Source organism: Panthera tigris, chromosome A2 (genome assembly GCF_018350195.1).
Source record: "Panthera tigris isolate Pti1 chromosome A2, P.tigris_Pti1_mat1.1, whole genome shotgun sequence".
NCBI classification, from domain to species: Eukaryota; Metazoa; Chordata; class Mammalia; order Carnivora; family Felidae; genus Panthera; species Panthera tigris.
In genome coordinates, this window is record NC_056661.1 from 6138422 (window position 1) to 6154431 (window position 16010).

The window sequence follows — 16010 nt, forward strand, 5'->3', positions numbered from 1 at the left end:
CTCTTGAGGCAGCAGGACATGGCGGGCGAGGCTGGAAAACCCCCTCAGAGAGGTCACTGGATGCCCCAGCCAGCCTCAGGGAGATGCCAGCACTCGAGCTCTTTCTAAATTATTTTATTCAAGAAGGTGGGAAGGACAGACAGGGGACTGAGCTGAGCCCTGAGTCCCTGAACCTCCCAGCTCAGCCCCCACAGCAGGACAGGACAGAAGTTAGGGGGTAGGGACTCCAGCCCTACCCAGACAAGGTTGGGGACAGACGAGACCCAGGAATGCCAACTGATTGTCCTCCAGGCTGTCCTCTGCCCTGGGAACCAGCGGGGCGAGGCTACTTGGGGGTGCTGCTGCCCTTCTTGGGGGTGGTGGGCTTCTTGCTCTGCCAGAGGTGGCCCTGGATGGTGAAGGCGTCTACACTCATGGACATGGTCTTGGCAGGGATCTGGGTAAAGCGCTTGCGGTCCGAGTTGTACTTGTAGATGCCCTCGACCATGGCGGGCGTGACTGTGCGGGGGCCGTAGCCGGCCAGCCGCGTCAGCTCCTCTGTCTCCCCGGACAACGTGTAGAGGGCCCGGAACTGGCAGCTCGAGTCGCGGAAGAGGATCAGGAAGTGATTGGCCTTGCTCTTCTCAATTTCCTGGTCGGGTGGTGGAAGCGGTTCACCGGGGGTGGGGGGGGGTGGGCGGCAGGGCCCCAGCCCGCCCGCCCCCACTGCCAGCCCCGGGCACGGGCTCACCTCCAGAATGCGGTTCTTCTGCGGTTCGTTTACCTTGCCCGCGAGGCAGCAGTGCGACAGGGCATTGTGGATGATGAACTTGTTGGACTTGGCGCTGGGCTCCTTGTACAGCCGCGGACCTGGGGTGGGAGGCGGACAGGGTGGTCAGCGGGGGTGATGGGGGGGGCAGGCAGGGCCTGGCCGGGCGCTCGCGATCTCCGGCCCCACCTACCTGTGTACTCGGGCACCGACGCCGGGGACGAGGCGTTGCTCCCGTTCTCCCAGTCGCGTTCCCGGCTACCAGGCAGGCGGCTCGGGGACATGAGGCCGGATGGGGATGGAGCCCTGTGGGGGGACAGGAAGGGATGGGGATGCACTCGGTGGTGGGTGAAGCCTTCCCACGCACAGAGGGACCGGGGAAGGGCCGAGCCCAGAACACCGCACAACGGGAGGCAGGTGCACCTGCCGGAGCCCTGCTCAAGTGCAGAGGACAGAGCCCCACTCGGCCTCGAACGTGTCCTCTAATCCCTTCGGCGGAAGAGAACACACAGACTTGGGGCACCTGAGACGCGGGCACCTGCCCGCCCCGGCCAAACTCACCGAGACGTCGGCCTCTTCACGCCAAGATTATTGGGGGCCTCGTTGGCCACGGTTGACAGTGACAGGGTGGACTGAGAGTAGACTTTGCTGAGCCGGGAGCCTGGGAGAAGATGGCACGGAGTCATCCCCACCCAAAGCCCCTGGTGTCCCCAAATGCCTGGGGGGAGGACCTTACCTGGTAGGCTGTGGAGGGCACGTGGGGTCAGCCTTTCCCAAGACCCTCACCCTGTGCCTTCCAACTGAGACCTCCCCCTACCCACGGGGGCAGGAGCTGTGCCCAGCGGGCTGTGGGGAAACCCCCACTAGAAAGCTGTTGCCCCTGAACGTACCCGAGGGGGCCTCATCCACGAAGCCCCGGAGACAACTCTGGGCCAGCTCTGCCCAACACGCCTTACCCCCACTGTAGCCCCCACACCCCTCTGGAAGTCTAAAGGGCATGGGCAAGGCCCCCGTCACCCCACGCACAGTCCTCCCCTCTGCCACATACTCAGGGGTGGGGGCGGTCTCCACAGCCCTGGAAAAGGGCACTGAGCGGGCACCATCCCTGCGCCCCACCCCTCCCTACGGGCTCCTTACCCAGCAGGCCACGGGCAGGGCTTCGTGCCAGGGCCGAGTCGTCACAGCAACCGGAGCGCGGCCGGGGGCCCCTCCGCCCACCCCGGCCCGGCCCCCCGGTCCCCGCAGCCCGTGGCCGTAGCACTTTGTCAAGGTCGTCCATCAGCTTCAGCTGGGCCCGGCGTTCATACTCGAGCCGGGTGAACTCCCCCCTCCTGGGGCCCACCTCCTCCTCGACGGGGGCCCTGGCGGCAGGGGCCGGGGTCGCTGCAGGAGCTGGGGGGGCTGGAGGGCCCGGGGCCGCCTCCTCCTGGGCCAGCCTGCAGACCGAGAGTTATCAAGCGGTCAGACAGGCCGCGGGTTCGCGGGGGGCCGGGGGCCCGGGCAGCACTCCACTCACCGGGCAGCCTCTTCCCTCCGCTGCTCCTTCTCGGCCTCCTGCCACTGCTTCCGCCGCCGAGCCTCCTCCGCCCGCCGCTGCTGCCGTTCCAGCAGGCTGGCCCGCTTTTGGGCCATCTCGTCCTCGGGCTTGTCTTCATCCTGGGGGCAGGCTCGGAGTCCGGCTGGCCGTCCCTCCCCTGGTACGTCCATCAACCCAGCCTGGCAACCACTCACCCACCCTTCCGATTTTGTAATTGGGCTGAGGGCATCCCCTTGGCTCCTGCTTCGTGCAGAGTTCTACGTGCGGCACAGGGACCAGAGTGGACCCGGGTGCTGTTCGCACAGAGCACTTAACCCAGGGCGGGAGACGACCTGATACATCAGAAGCAGCTACCAGTCTGGGGCACCTGGGAGGCTCAGTGGGTTAAGCATCTGATTCTTGGTTCTGGCTCAGGTCATGATCTCACAGTTCATGAGTTTGAGCCCCGCATCAGGCTTTGTACTGACAGTGGGAAGCCTGCTTGGGATTCATTCTCTCTCTCTCTCTCTCTCTCTCTCTCGCGCTCTCTCTGCCCCTCCCTCACTCTCCCTTCTCTCTCTCAAAATAAAGAAAAACTTAAAAAATATTAAAACAAAACAGCTACCAGTCTACAGGGCAGGGAGGGATCCATCCCAGCCTGGGGACACTAAGCAAGGCTTCTTGGAGAAGGTGACCAGGGAGAGAGAATGACAAGAAGGCGAGAGGTAAAGAGTATCCCAGGCAAGAGGGAACAGCAAATGCAAAAGCCCTGAGGCTAGAACAAGCCTAGCAGGCCTGGAATGGGGAGGCCAGTGTGGCTGGGATGTGTGTGTGTGGGGGGTGGCCTGGGAGGGTCAGAGGTGGGCAGAGCCTAAGGCCACGGAAGGACTTTTATTCTAAGAGCAAGGGGAGCTACCGAAGGGTTTAAACGGGATTGACAAGGTCCAGTTCATAGTAAAAAAAAAAAAATCTCTCTGGCTGCTCAGTTGAAGATGGCCAAGGATGGAGGGGTGGGGTGGACAGCAGAGGCCGTTCAAGATGCGGGTGCAGGTGTCCAGGTGAGAGCACCGGGCCAGGCTGGGGGTGCCGTGAGGATGGGGAACAGGGACCAGACATGGGAGAGCAGGGAGGGGAACCGGCAGGGCCGAGGTGGGCAGAGCGTGAAGGAGAGCAGGAGACAGAAGGAAATGGAAGACCCCAGCCCTGCTTATCCGCCCGCCCCTGTCCGTCTGTCACCCACCCGTCTGTCCACCCACACCCACCCAGTCCATCTGTCTATCCACCCACCCACCCATCTATCCATCTGGCCACGCCCACCTTGTCCTTGCCCACTCCCACCTGGCTCTCCGCCTCCACCCCTGTGCCCACCCACCCCGCCCCTTCCCCAACCTGCTTCGGTGACTCACCTTGTAGAAGAATCCCAGCCCGGCCCGGGGCTCTCCCTCCGAAGACGCCTCCTCCTCTAAGGAATCCTCAGCACCAGGGGGGCTCCCGTCTCCCTCGTCCTCGGCCGTGGGCTCTTCCAGGCTGCCCAGTGGGATCTCGATGAGGCCAGGCCGGGCCGCGGGCTCCTCTGGAGGCGACCCCTCCGCCAGGAGGATAGAGGAACGGGTCTGCACGGGCACCTGGCTTGGCGAGAACTTGCGCAGGTGGGGGAGGCTGTCTACATCATGGGGAGGCGTGAGCACTCTCGTCAGGGGAGCCAGCCGCAGCTCCGCCGGCCGTGCGTGTTTCGGGCTTCGGGGTGTCGGGCTGGGGCCGGGCCCGGGGCTGCGCCGGGCAGCCGGGGCGCGCCGAGCAGGGCTGGGAGATGCGGCTTTGGGACCCACCGTGGGACCAGGGATGACCCACGCGGCGGGCGGCGGGGCAGGCCCGGGGGCCTCGGGCGGAGCCAGGAGCCGCTGCTGCTGGTCCGTGAGCCTCTGCATGTCCCGCTGCAGTGAGCTCAGCGCGGCGCTTAACTTGCTGACCGCCCGGTTATAGTCCCCCAGCCCCTCGGGGGGCACTGGGCCCAGTTCGGGTGAGAAGGTCACTGCCTTGGGCCGCGGGGATGGCTCGCCCTGGCCCTCACCCGCCGGCCGCTCCCCACCGGGGACTGGGCCTGGCTCCGCCTCTGCCTCCGCCTCCCCTCCGGCCTCCCGAGGCTGCACCTGCAGGAAAGCGCTCTTGCCCAGTCGCTGGCGGTGCTTGGCAAAGATGGCCTCGATCCGTCGCTTCTGAGCCTCTATGGCCCGCCGTTTCTCCTCCAGCCGGGCTCCCAGCTCGCTCATCTCGGAGCTCAGGGCCTCTGGTGCCGCGGGGGTGGCCGTCGGGGACCCTGCCTCGGCCTCAGCCCTCACCAGCTGCTTCTTGCGTTCAGCAAAGCTGGTCATCTTCACTTCGGAGTTGTTGGCCGCTGGGGACGAAGCCGCGGCCTTCGGGGAGCCCTCGGATAGGGCCGACGGTTTCGACATCTCCGCCACCGTGCAGGGAGACGGTTTCAAGGGGGCCTCGGGGTGGGGCACGTAGGCGGGTGCTTTGGAGGCCCCCTCGAGTGGGTAGGAGGAAGCCAGCGGCAGTTTGGAGGGCCCCTCGGGGGAGTGGAGGTAGAAGCTGCCGTCGGCAGCCCCATCTGGGAGCAGCCGGGGCTCGGCACTGTGGATGATCTGCAGGGCCTCCTCGATGGTAGGCAGGTCGCCAGGCTCCGGGGCTGGCTGCACGGGGGTCCGGGCTGGCACAGGGCGCGGGGGGCCCAGGCTGTCTGAGCTGACCGAGCGGAGTAGGACGGGGTCTCCCATGACGACATCCACGTCGCTGTCCAGGCCAAAGGGGGTGCTGAACGACACTGCCTGGGAGAGGGGACGGCTGGGCGGCAGGAGGGAGGGGTCAGCCCCTGGGACAAGCCCCGGCCCCACCCCTGCCCAGCCTGCTCCACCGGCCAGGCCCCTGAGACGCACTCACCTGAGCTGACGGTTCCAGGCCTTGCCGAGGGCCTCCATGTGGGACATGGACGGGGAGGACTTCAGTGAGCCTGGGGAGGGGTGGTAAGTGGTCATTCAGTGGCCACTACGGCGCTGGGCACCCTGGGTGGGGTCTGCCGGGGGGTGTCACTGATGGGCATTATGTGGACAGATAGCTGGGGGCCACTGTGGGGGTGAGTGTCACCACTGGGTCATTCAGGCGCCTGAGGGACCCAGTGGAAGGATCAGGAGGAGAGACAAAGTCAGCCGGGGTAGTGGCTGCGTAGGGGTCTCCAGTGACAAGCTGTACCCCTGCCCTCACCTGTGGATCCACGGAGTGGGGACTGGGAGCCGCCGGGTGACAGGAGTGGGTGGCGGAAATTGAAGACAGGAGAACTGCCAAGAGATGCATGTCAGCCAAGGGCCCCTCCCTGCCCCGCCCCTGCTCACCTCTCCCAGGAGCCGAGAACAGAGAGCATCCCCTAGCCCTGTCACAGGGCCACGGCCACGGAGACTCACCCAATGGGGAAACCGTACCTGCAGCCACTGCTGTTCTGGGCGGAAGAGGCCTCCGTGGCCCGGGGGGAGGCCGCTGCAGCAGAGAGAGGAGGGTCAGGCAGGCCTGGCCTCCCTACCCCGCCCCACACCCCGGGCCAGGCCTCACCGTGACCATCAGGAAGGTCCTTAGCCTGCACGAAATCAGGTTTCAGCACCTCAAAGCACATGAACATCTCGGCGAGCAGCACCACCAGGTTGATCTGGAGGCAGAAGGCGGGGTCAGCCACTGGGACCCACGGCCCCGGACGCCAGCCTCGGCCCACGAGGCCTCGAGACGGCCTTACCTTGAGGGGCGGTGGGACATACAGCAGGTCCTCGAGGGACAGTGGGCAGCCACGAGGAAGGCGGGAGGCACAGAAATCCTGCACCAGCTGGAGGTTGTAGAGGCTGTCCGCCACAGACATGGGGTCCTTGAGGCACACCTCTGTGGGGACAGGATACCTGGGTCCCCAGCTCTATGCGGAGGAGGACGGGGCCCTGGGGAAGCGAGGGCCCAGCAGGCGACACGCACAGAGGCTCTCCTACGGGCCGGGCCTCAGGCCAGGTGCCCTTTACAAAGCGGATACTACAACGGGCTGTTCCTCGGCCTCTGCAACTATTCCCAGCTGCCGGGAGAACTCGTCCCCCAGGAACTCAAGTCAGAAAGCTTCTCCTAACTACCTCGCCCTCCCTCAGAGCACCTAACGTCCAGAATGTTTTTCTGGATGAAGTTATTGTCTCTCTCTCCCAACCAGGATGTGAGCTGCCTGAGGTCAGGAGCATGTCCGTATTGTGCACCCTGGGTCTCCGGCACCTAAAACGGGATCTGGCACACAGCTTGCATTCTATAAATATCTGCTGCAGGCGTGAATTCTATGAAGCACAGAGAAGTTTAGACACTTGCGCAAGGTCACACAGCTAACGAGGGGAAGAAATGTTCAAACGCAGGTCCGCCAGTTCTGAAAGCTGCACTCCTAATCACCGCAGCACTCTGGGGCAGATGCCTGGGTGTCGAGCTCCCACGGACAGGTGCGGCCCAGGCCCACTCACTCACCCTCGAGTCGCAAGAGCTGGGGACAATAGCAGTGGATCGTGGCGGCCAGCGCGGCCCCACTTGCCAGATCCTGGAGGGTGGTCACGGTTGGAAAGCAGGGGGCGCGTCGGGCCACAGCTCGGTCCTTGCGGTATCGGATCTGTGGGTGGGAGCCGGGTTAGGTCAGAGGTCAGGCCGGCCCCCGGGGCAGCGGTCATGCAGGCTGGGTGGGGAGGCCTGGGGTTTCCGCCGTGAGGGGGCGTGAAGCTGGGGGTCCCAGAGCCAGAGTGGGGCCAGCCTGGAGCAGGGGAAGGGCAGCAGCAAGAGGCAAAGGAAGTGTCTGCGAGCAGCCAGGCCAGCAGCGAGGGCTGGGGCAGGACTCCTGGGACCCCGGGGCGGGGGATACATTACCATGGGGGGTTTGCTCCCCGACTCCTTCAAACAGAAGGCAATTGCGTGCTGGGGGGAGAGGAGCAGCCGTCAGCGGGGCGGGAGGGGCGCTGACTTGCTGGGCCCCCAAGCACACCTCCAGGGGAGGGGAGAGAGAGCCCTGACTCCTGTCACGAGCCCTGGCCGTCCAGCTCCCTGACTGCGCTCTGGCCGGCTTTGGGGACCCCAGCTCCTCCCAGCCTGGAGGGACCCCACACAGCCAGCCTCCCATGCAGGGAATCATCACTCCCCCCCCCACAAAAGACCCAGGCCTCAGCTCGGGGAGGGGTTGCGGAGGAAGCGGGGAGGCAGAAGGAGAGGAGCCCCCAACCCAGGCCACAGAGTGGAAGGAGGGAGGCTCCAGAGTGAGCAGAGGTGGGACTCCGTCCACCCGAAGCCCCCACTGGCAGTGGCCACTCGCCCCTTGTGTTTCAGGGATGGACGCCCCCTCCCACCCAAGCTTGGCTTGTCCGCAGGGAAACTGGAGTCTTAGGAAGGTTCTTCTACCTTCTTCTGGGTCTGGGGGCCTTCCTCTTGGCTAAGGGGTCAGGATCCACGTGCCTGATGGGCTAGGGACCCCCTTCAGGGGTGCCGGAAGTCTCCCGCCTCAGCAAAGATGAACGAGCCCAGAAGCTCTGCCCTCTTGATTACTGGGAGGAGAGGCTCATTCCCTCCCATCCCCCCCACCCCCACCCCCGCCTCCCCGGTCAGGTAACTGGGGAGTGATCTGCCTTCTCAGTTAACACGCTTCTCTTCTCTTGGTCTACGGAGAGGTTCCCTCTGTCCCCCAGGGCCGGGGTCCCATATCCTCTGCTCACAGCTGGGAGGAGGTAGGAGAGGGAGCGGACAGGCAGGCAGAACAGACAAGACAGACCAAGCGACAAGCGAGGCAGGCAGACGGGGCGGAGGAACAGCCCCACTTACAGGAACCAGCTTCCAGTACCAGCGTGTGGGGCACTGATGCCAAAGAGGCAGAGGGGAGAGCAGCGGGAGAGGCACAGGGGAGACGGCAGAAAGAGAGAGAGAGTCACCTCCGGCCCCCCCAGTGCAGCCCTTCCCCTCCCACCCAGCCCTCCCTCCGACCGTCCTCGTGTCCGTCCATTCGTCCGTCGCCCTAGTCTCACCGAGGGCTGTGCGGGGGCCACCCCATCTGCAGGGGCCGCGGGAGAGGCTCTCTGGGCAGCTTCCTGCTCAGTCTTCTCCTGCAACCGCCGGATGGTCTGGGGAGCAGGGAGAGGTCAGCACTGTGCTCCCTGGGCAATGCCGGCCCCCAGCCCATGCCTGCCTGACCCCACCTACCGTGTCCACCCAGAAAAGGAGCTTGTGCTCCAAGCTGGCCAGGGCCAAGGGACCGGGCAGTGTCTTTGTCCACTCGAAGGCGAAGGCAACCATGAGGGCGTCAATGACAGCTAGGTGGGCTCCCTGTGCAGGGAAGGGCTCAAGGGTGAGACCACAGCGAGGGATGGGGGTTTCCCTGGCCGCCTCTGAGGGAGAACCAGAGGAAGAACCTCAAGGTGTGTGGGGAGGGGCCTGAAGTAGGAGGGGCTTTGGGGATGAGCCAGGGTTAGTGGGTGGGGCTTCGGGGAAGGAGCCAGGACAGGGGTCCGGGAAGAACCACTCCTGGTGGGCCCTGTCCTCAAGTGCGTCCTCAAGGACCAGGGTGGCGTCTCTGGGGAGGAGCCAGGCCTGGTGGGAGGAGCCTGGGGGAGGAGCCGCGTCTGGTGGGCGGGGCCTGACGGACCGGGGCGGGGCCTACCATGAGGATAGGCTGGTGCCTCAAGTCGGCCTCCTGCACGGGACGCTCGGGCAGCGCGGGCACCGTGCCCCTCCGCGCCAGCAGGGCCAGCAGCGCGGAGGGACTGGGGGGGGTCTCGAGCTGCGGCAGCACCTGGCGCCAGGCCCGGCAGTAGAGCTCGGCCGAGAGCAGCAGCCGTGTCACCGGGGGCTTCACGTGCTCCTGTGCGTACTGGTCGGTGTAGAAGGGCTCCCACAGCTCCGAGGGCACATGCTCTGCGGGGCGAGGGGGGTGATGGCGGGTCAGGGCCCAGGCATGCGTCGGAGGACGGCACGGGACGGGGAGGCTAGGGGACCCGGGCACGGGTGTGCGGGAGTTCGCCACAGGAAAGGGCTCCAGGCAGAGGGGCAAAGGCCAGGAGGTGGGACAGGCAGTGCCTGGGGGGTGGGGGAAGGGCAGTTCTGGAAGGGGAGAGGCCACCGCGCAGGGGCTTGTTGGGAGGGCGGTGGTCTTGCAGGCCCTCCGAGGAGGAGAACAACGACCACAAGATCCCTTAATCCACCTAACTCCCCGGGTGCCCTGCAGGCCTAGGAAGCAGCAGCCAGGGCACAAGTGGTAACTCCAGAAACTGAGGCACAGAGAACGAAAGCAACCTGCCTAAGGCCACACAGCTGGCCAGTGCCGGCACTGGGATTCAAACTCAGGCCTTTAGCAACCCCCCTGCACCCTCTGTCAGCTTGGAAGCAGGGGTGGGATGAACTGTGGAGTCGGGGGTCTGGCAGGCGGGCCAGAGTACCGGAAAGCTGGCCAGACTGCAGACCTTCTGAGGGGGGTGAACGGTCGGAACCTGGCGACTGAAGGGAGGAGGCAGGGGAGGGACAAGGAGGCATCCAGGGCCCCATCAGGTGTGAGTGGGAAGGTGGGGGTACAGGCGGTGAGGCAGCAAAAGCGGAGCATGAGGGGCCGGGGCTCTGGAGAGAGGTGAGATCACCTTGCAGAGGCGGCCACAAACCCCCTGAAGACGTTGAATGAGACGGGCAGGGCAGGGAGAGGCTTGAGGAAGCCCCATGTGGGGGGTGGGGGGGGGGCACGGAACCCCAAGCAGGATCCATGGGTGGGGAACAGAAAGACCAGAATAAGTCACCAGGACGATTCTCTGGGAGGGTCCAGGAGGAGGTGACTGAGGCCAGCCTAGGGGACCTGCCCTCGTGGGGGTCTTTCAGGGAGGCCCTAACTCTTATTCCAACCAGAACAGCTGTTTTGTCTATTGGGGTTCTATGTGTCTGAAATAACGGGAGGGGGCAGATTTCTACCGCTTAAAAACATCGGCACACAACACACCAGGCCTTTCTCACGCGCCTGTCTTCACAGCCAGGCTCCCCGGAGACCCCCTGCCCTCACCTATAAGGACCCAGGCTTCCTTGCCTTCACTCCACCCCGCCCCCTGAAGTCACACTTGACCTTCCCACGTAATGCTCCACCCCTGTGGAGAGCTGTGTGCACTCTCTGAACAGACTTCTCCTTCCACCCGACCCCCGCCCCAACCTGCCCTCCCAGCTCCCAGCCTCCCCAAGGCCAGCAGCGGCCCTCCAACGCACGGCTGTGGGCTGTATCTTGCCTGGGCGCTCTGCCCAGCACCTCCTTGTTCCGGAAACCTTCCTCCCCCGGCATCTCCCCGCTTTCCATCTTTTTCTCTGTCCCACCACTCAAGCCAGGCCTCTTCCCCTCGTGCCCCTTCAATGCCAGGTTCCTGACAGCTCGGTCGGAACAGCCCTGTAAGTGGATACGTGCACCCCCCCACCCCTGCCTGCCAGCCCGCCCGCCCAGTGATAGCTTCCGTGGCCATCTGAGCACCGCCACCTGCTGCAGCCCAGGCCGTGTGTCCCACTGCCCTCTGGGCATCTCCCATGATGCTCGGTACCTTGCTCCAAACCTTCTCCTTCTCTCTCGGAGAGAAATGGAGGTAAGAAATCAACATCCCTCCTCCCCCCTCCTTCCCCTCCAACACCTAAGGTCCTCTGCTTTCATTCTCCTGGCATCTCCCCAACCCACACCCTGTTCCCCGTCTCCCCAGCCCCTGCTCATTTCCTGCTCCCACTGGCAAAATTAAACAAGTTTCTTTCCTGCAGGACTTGTCAGGGCCTTCGAGATGAAAACACGTGAGCTAGGGCTACCCAACAGCTCATGTTTATCAAGCGCTTCCTCTATGCCTCTATACCGCAACACGGCCGGCACTTGGAGGTGGATAATTCTTTGTGTCTCACAGGGGGCGGGGTAGGCTGTCCGGTGCTCCAGGATGGTCAGCAGAGTCCCTGGTCTCTAGTCACAAAACACCAGTAACACCCTCCTTCCCAAGCAGCGACAACCAAAAAGGTCTCTAGACACTATCAAAGGTCTCCTGGAAGGCAAAACCACCCCCGGGGTTCAGAGCTACCGCTCTCTACTAAAAATGTTTATCGATCATTTACCATCGGATAGTGCTGGCCGACAGAAATACAATTTGACCCGCATATGTAGTTTCAAATTATTTTCTAATGTTTATTCATTTTTAAGAGAGAGAGAGAGAAACAGAGCACGAGCAGGGGAGGGGCGGAGAGAGAGGGAGACACAGAATCCGAAGCAGGCTCCGGGCTCCGAGCTATCAGCAACTCAAACTCATGCTCAAACTCATGAGCCACGAGATCATGACCTGAGCCCAAGTCAGACGCTCAACCGACAGAGCCACTCAGGCGCCCCAACCCACACATGTAGTTTTAAACTTTCTAGGAGCCACATTAAAAAGGTAGAAACGGGGGGCACCTGGGTGGCTCCGTCGATGAAGCGATCGACTTCGGCTCAGGTCATCATGATCTCACAGTTCGTGGATAAGAGCCCTGCATCGGGCTCTGTGCTAACAGTGCACGGCCTGCTTGGGATTCTCTCCCTCTCCCTCTGCCCCTCCCCAACTCGCGCTTTCTCTCTCTCAAAAATAAATAAATAAACTGAAAAAAAAAAGAAATGGATAATTACCTTAGTATATATTTAACACAATATATGATACTATCGTTTCAACAATTGACATAAAAACATTATTAGTGAGGTATTTCACTTTTTTTTTTTGGTATCAAGTCTTCAGAAGCCACTGTGTGTTTTTTACATTCATAGCACATCACGATGAACACGGGCCACGCGTGGCCGTGGCTACCAGACCGGACCACACAGCTCTACAGCGCCTCTGACATACACGGCCACCTCGTATGCGTTCGCTCGTGTAATCCTCACGACGCTTATTCTTATCCCCACTGTACAGATGAGAAAACCAAGGCCCAGAGAGCTAACTCGCCCAGGATCACACCGCTAATAAACATCCGAGCTGACGTGAACCCAGTTTCCCTGTGGGTCAGAGTGACGTTCAGGCGTAAGGGACTTAGGTGGTGTCTCCCTAAGACACCCTTTCTTAGGGTAGAGATAGCACCCTTTCTTATCTCTGAGCTTCGGTCCCACAGAGGCCACCTGCCGGCACTCGTCCCCAGCCTCCTTACACCTGTGCCCCAGGCTGCCAGAACCACCTCCCCCCCCCACCATTCCCCAGGGGGCAACTGCATAGCTGATCTCATTTTGTCAGTCCCCAAACCCGGTCCATGGCTCCCCAGCGCCCTCACATCCCCCCGCCTCCCGGCCACAGTTCAAGAGGCCCCCTGTCCCGCCAGCCTCTCTCATCTCCCCCCTCCCTGGGCCCCCAACCCACCACTGGGCCCCGCACATTTTTCTCTTAGAACTCCCTGATGGGCCAACCCCCAGGCCTTTTCACATGTGGCCTCCCCCTGGCAAACTCCTATGCGTCCCTCAAGGTTCAAACTTTCCCTTCCCTCCCCTCCCCTCCCCGGCAGAGTTCGGGGCTTTCCTCCCCCAGCCCCACTGCACGCCTCTACAACACAGACCTTATCACCCTAAGCAGCCGAGACCTGGTTTCGTGTCCCATCCCCCATTTTCCCAACTCCACCCCCATCGCTCTGTCCCGGCACCAGCCTGGCACCCAACAGGCATCGGTAAAAAGTCCCAGAGTTCGTGAATCAAGCAGAGCTCTGTGGCCCACTTCCCCCTCTGGGCCAGGCGTCCCACCTTCCTCAGCCCCCTCTGCTTAGAAAAGGTGGGTACGAGGCCGACTGAACGTGACCCTCACCCTGACCCTCACCCTCGGGGAGGAGATCGCACAGTGCAGGGAGCTGGGTCAGGGAGAACAGGACTGGGTGAGTCGGGGCATCTCCTCAGGAGACCTCCCTTTCCTTTCTATGAAATGGGACGGCATTTTCTGCTCCATGATAATATTAATGTTATTAATAACAGTGCCACAACGGGTCACAGCAGCAGTGACAGCGAGTAGCTGTTTACCAGGCACTGTGCGCCAGAACCAATCTGAGGTCTGCTGTCCAGCAACCTTGTGAGGAAGGTGCCGGGATCCCAGCCGCCCGAGCACTGCCCTGGCACTTAGTGGGTGCCCCACAGACATTTGTGAAACGGATAAATGAGTGAACATAAATGCCTTCTTACACACAGGGGAAACAGACGCTCAGAGAATTGACATAATTTGTCCATAACCCGGTGGAGCTGGGACTTAAGCCCAACTCTGATTCCCAAAGTCGAGCCTTCTAACCAAGGCCACATAACCCGGGACAGGAGAGGCTGGGGCAGACCCAGATCTCTGCCTACCAGCCCCCTTTCTTCCTCAAGCAGATTCTCAGGGAAAGGCAGGCCCCAGAGTGGACCCTGCATGGGAGGGTGTTGGGAGAAAGACACAGGCTTGGGCGGACCCAGGAGATGGGCAGCTGTCCCCGAGCCCCACACCCAGAACAGGTTGATCTGGGAAGGCCACTGAAGGGGAGGGGGGGATGGGCTGTGCTCAGCAGGTGCCAAGACCAGTGGCCAGGCGGGTGGGAGAGCAGGCGTCCCCCTTAGGACGCCTGGGAAGGCCCAGACCTTAATTAACCCCGCCTGCCCCACAGAAGGCCCTGGCTCCCAGCTCTGGCCTGGGTGGTGGGGCTGCCCTAGGGCCCTGACTTTGCCCACACGCGCCCTTGAATCCCGGGGACCCACCCGCACCCTCCCCCTTGGGGTGGCCTGACTTCCCCACACACGTGGCCCTAGGGGAGGGCTGGAGGCTCTGCCCCGGGTGGGAGAAGGCCTTACACCTGCGCCCCCACCCCCGCCGATCTCGGACAAGCCAATTCCCTTCTGGGCTCCCAGGCAAAATGGGGTAATAAGTCACAGCTGCCAGCCGCTGGCCGGGGCCATGGAGGCGAAAGAAGAGGCTCCCAGAGCTGGCCTCGCCGCCCGCAGCGCAGGGAGGGCTGACGCGGGGTGTGGGTTCGGCTGCGGGGCGGTGGGGGGGGGGGTCCTCGGGGGCGCGTGATGTGAATGTGTAAAGGGGGGGTAGGGCGTGCAAGGCCCGCCCGGGAGACCCCGCCCCGCTCACCTGGGCTCCCGGACGCCGGGGTCCCGGCGCGGATCTGGGCCGCCGGCCCCACCCCCACCGCGCTCCCGCAGCCGGGCGGGCAAAGTCCACCGCCCGGGCCGAGCAGGAAGCCCGGAGGCCCGGCGCGGCGGGGCCCGAGCCCAGGCCCCCCCCCCACACCCGGCGGCCGGCGCTATTGTTCCCACGGCCCCGGCCTCCGCGGCCCGGCGCCCCGCCCCCCGCACCTGCCGCCCCTGCCGCCCCCGGCCCGGTACCTGCGCCCCCGAACGCGGCCCGCAGCACCCACGCCAGGCTGGCCGCCGCCTTGGCCCGCGAGAAATCGTACTGGTCCAGCGACTTGATCTCGGGCACCAGGAAGGTCCTCCTCAGCGGCCCGGGCCCGGGGGGCGCCGCCTCCACCATGGCGGCGCCGGGGCTGCGGGAGCCGGCTCCGCGCTCGCTCGGGCTGGGCTGCGCCGCGCTCGCACCCGGGCCGGGCCCGCCGCCGCCGCCGCCGCCGCCGCCGAGCCAGGTGCGGCCGCTCGCGCTCGCGACGCAGCGTCGGCCCCGCCCCGGGGCGGAGCCCAGGTGCGCCCCGCCCCCGGCCCAGACCCCGACCCGGTCCTCCCCGCCCCCCTCCGGCCTCGCCTGGCCGCCCGCAGCGGGTGGGGCGGGCCCGGACTGCGGTGTTGGCGGGAGGCTGCGGAGGAGTGCGTGTGCGTGTGCGTGTGCGCGCGTGCGCTGGGGAGGACGAGGGACCCTCTGTTTGCGGATGTGTGTGCTGGCCCGAGTGTGTACGCTTGGATGTGAACGTGAGCGTCCGTGCGTGGCTGCACCTGTGTCCGATGGCGAGTTGGGAGCGTAGAGAGTGTGTGTGTTTGTAGCAGTGTGTGCGTCTCCGAACGCATTCGGGTGGTGAACGCGCGAATTTGAGGGTGTCTGCGTGTGCTCTCTGGGTGGGCGTGTGACAGCACCTGTGTGTGTGTGTATGCGTGTGCGTCCGTGTTTTTCATGTGTGTGCAAGGATCGTATGGTGTAGGTGTCTGTGTCCAGAGGATATAGTGGTGGTGAGTGTGCGTGTGCATTTGTGTTTTGTCAGTGGATTTGCGAGTGTACGTGTTTGTGAGCATCTAAGGATGTTTTGTATAAGGATGTGATGGGTGTCGATGAAGGAGCACGTGAGAGAAATTGAGAGCAGGTGTATTTATGCAGGAGTGTGTTTACTTATACCTATGAATGGGGCTAATGGCAGTTACTGGGGACACTTGCAAATGTCTGAGCCCTTTTTGTGGATATTTGTTTAATATTTGCTTGTGTCAGGGCGCCTGGGTGGCTCAGTTGGTTAAGCTCTGACTTTGGCTCAGGTCACGATCTCAGGGTTCGTGAGTTCAGGCCCTGCGTCCGGCTCTGTGCTGACGGCTCGGAGCCTGGAGCCTGCTTCGGATTCTGTGTCTCCTTCTCTCTCTGCCCCTCCCCTGCTTGTGCTCTCTCTCTCTCTCTCTCTCTCAAAAATAAATAAATATTTAAAATTTTTTAAATTGCTGTGTATTCCATTGTGTTTTTGTGTCAACACATCTGCCACGTGCTTCTCAGCTGTGTCTAATTGTGAACGCAGAATCGTGTTAAGTCTCTGCAGACCTGT

The 16010-nt window shown here is 63.2% G+C and overlaps 1 protein-coding gene across 4 annotated transcripts; it reads right to left on the reverse strand.

Moving 5' to 3' along the window:
• Positions 1-99: 99 nt before the first annotated feature.
• Positions 100-14854, reverse strand: CAMSAP3 (calmodulin regulated spectrin associated protein family member 3). Of its 4 annotated transcripts, XM_042978052.1 has the most exons (19): positions 14644-14854; positions 8959-9212; positions 8502-8624; positions 8327-8422; positions 8127-8159; positions 7185-7232; positions 6795-6933; positions 6046-6185; positions 5868-5961; positions 5741-5795; positions 5526-5599; positions 5205-5274; positions 3671-5108; positions 2265-2404; positions 1886-2184; positions 1310-1409; positions 942-1054; positions 731-849; positions 100-631 (listed from the first exon to the last, which is right to left on the reverse strand). In XM_042978052.1, exons 1-19 carry the CDS (start codon positions 14789-14791, stop codon positions 326-328), a joined length of 3789 nt encoding a protein of 1262 aa, XP_042833986.1. In that variant the 5' UTR covers positions 14792-14854; the 3' UTR covers positions 100-325. The 4 variants fall into 4 exon arrangements, with proteins under 4 accessions (XP_042833986.1, XP_042833987.1, XP_042833988.1 ...); XM_042978053.1 differs by lacking the exon at positions 8127-8159; XM_042978054.1 differs by lacking the exon at positions 7185-7232.
• Between the last annotated feature and the right edge of the window lie 1156 nt (positions 14855-16010).

Coding starts and splice junctions, on each gene's coding strand:
- CAMSAP3 (XM_042978052.1), bottom strand. CDS start 14,791: ATGGTGGAGGCGGCGCCCCCCGGGCCCGGGCCGCTGAGGAGGACCTTC. Junction 1,410..1,885: donor CCCTGCCCGTGGCCTGCTGG/GTAAGGAGCCCG, acceptor ATCTTCTCCCAG/GCTCCCGGCTCAGCAAAGTC. Junction 632..730: donor AGAAGAACCGCATTCTGGAG/GTGAGCCCGTGC, acceptor CCACCCGACCAG/GAAATTGAGAAGAGCAAGGC.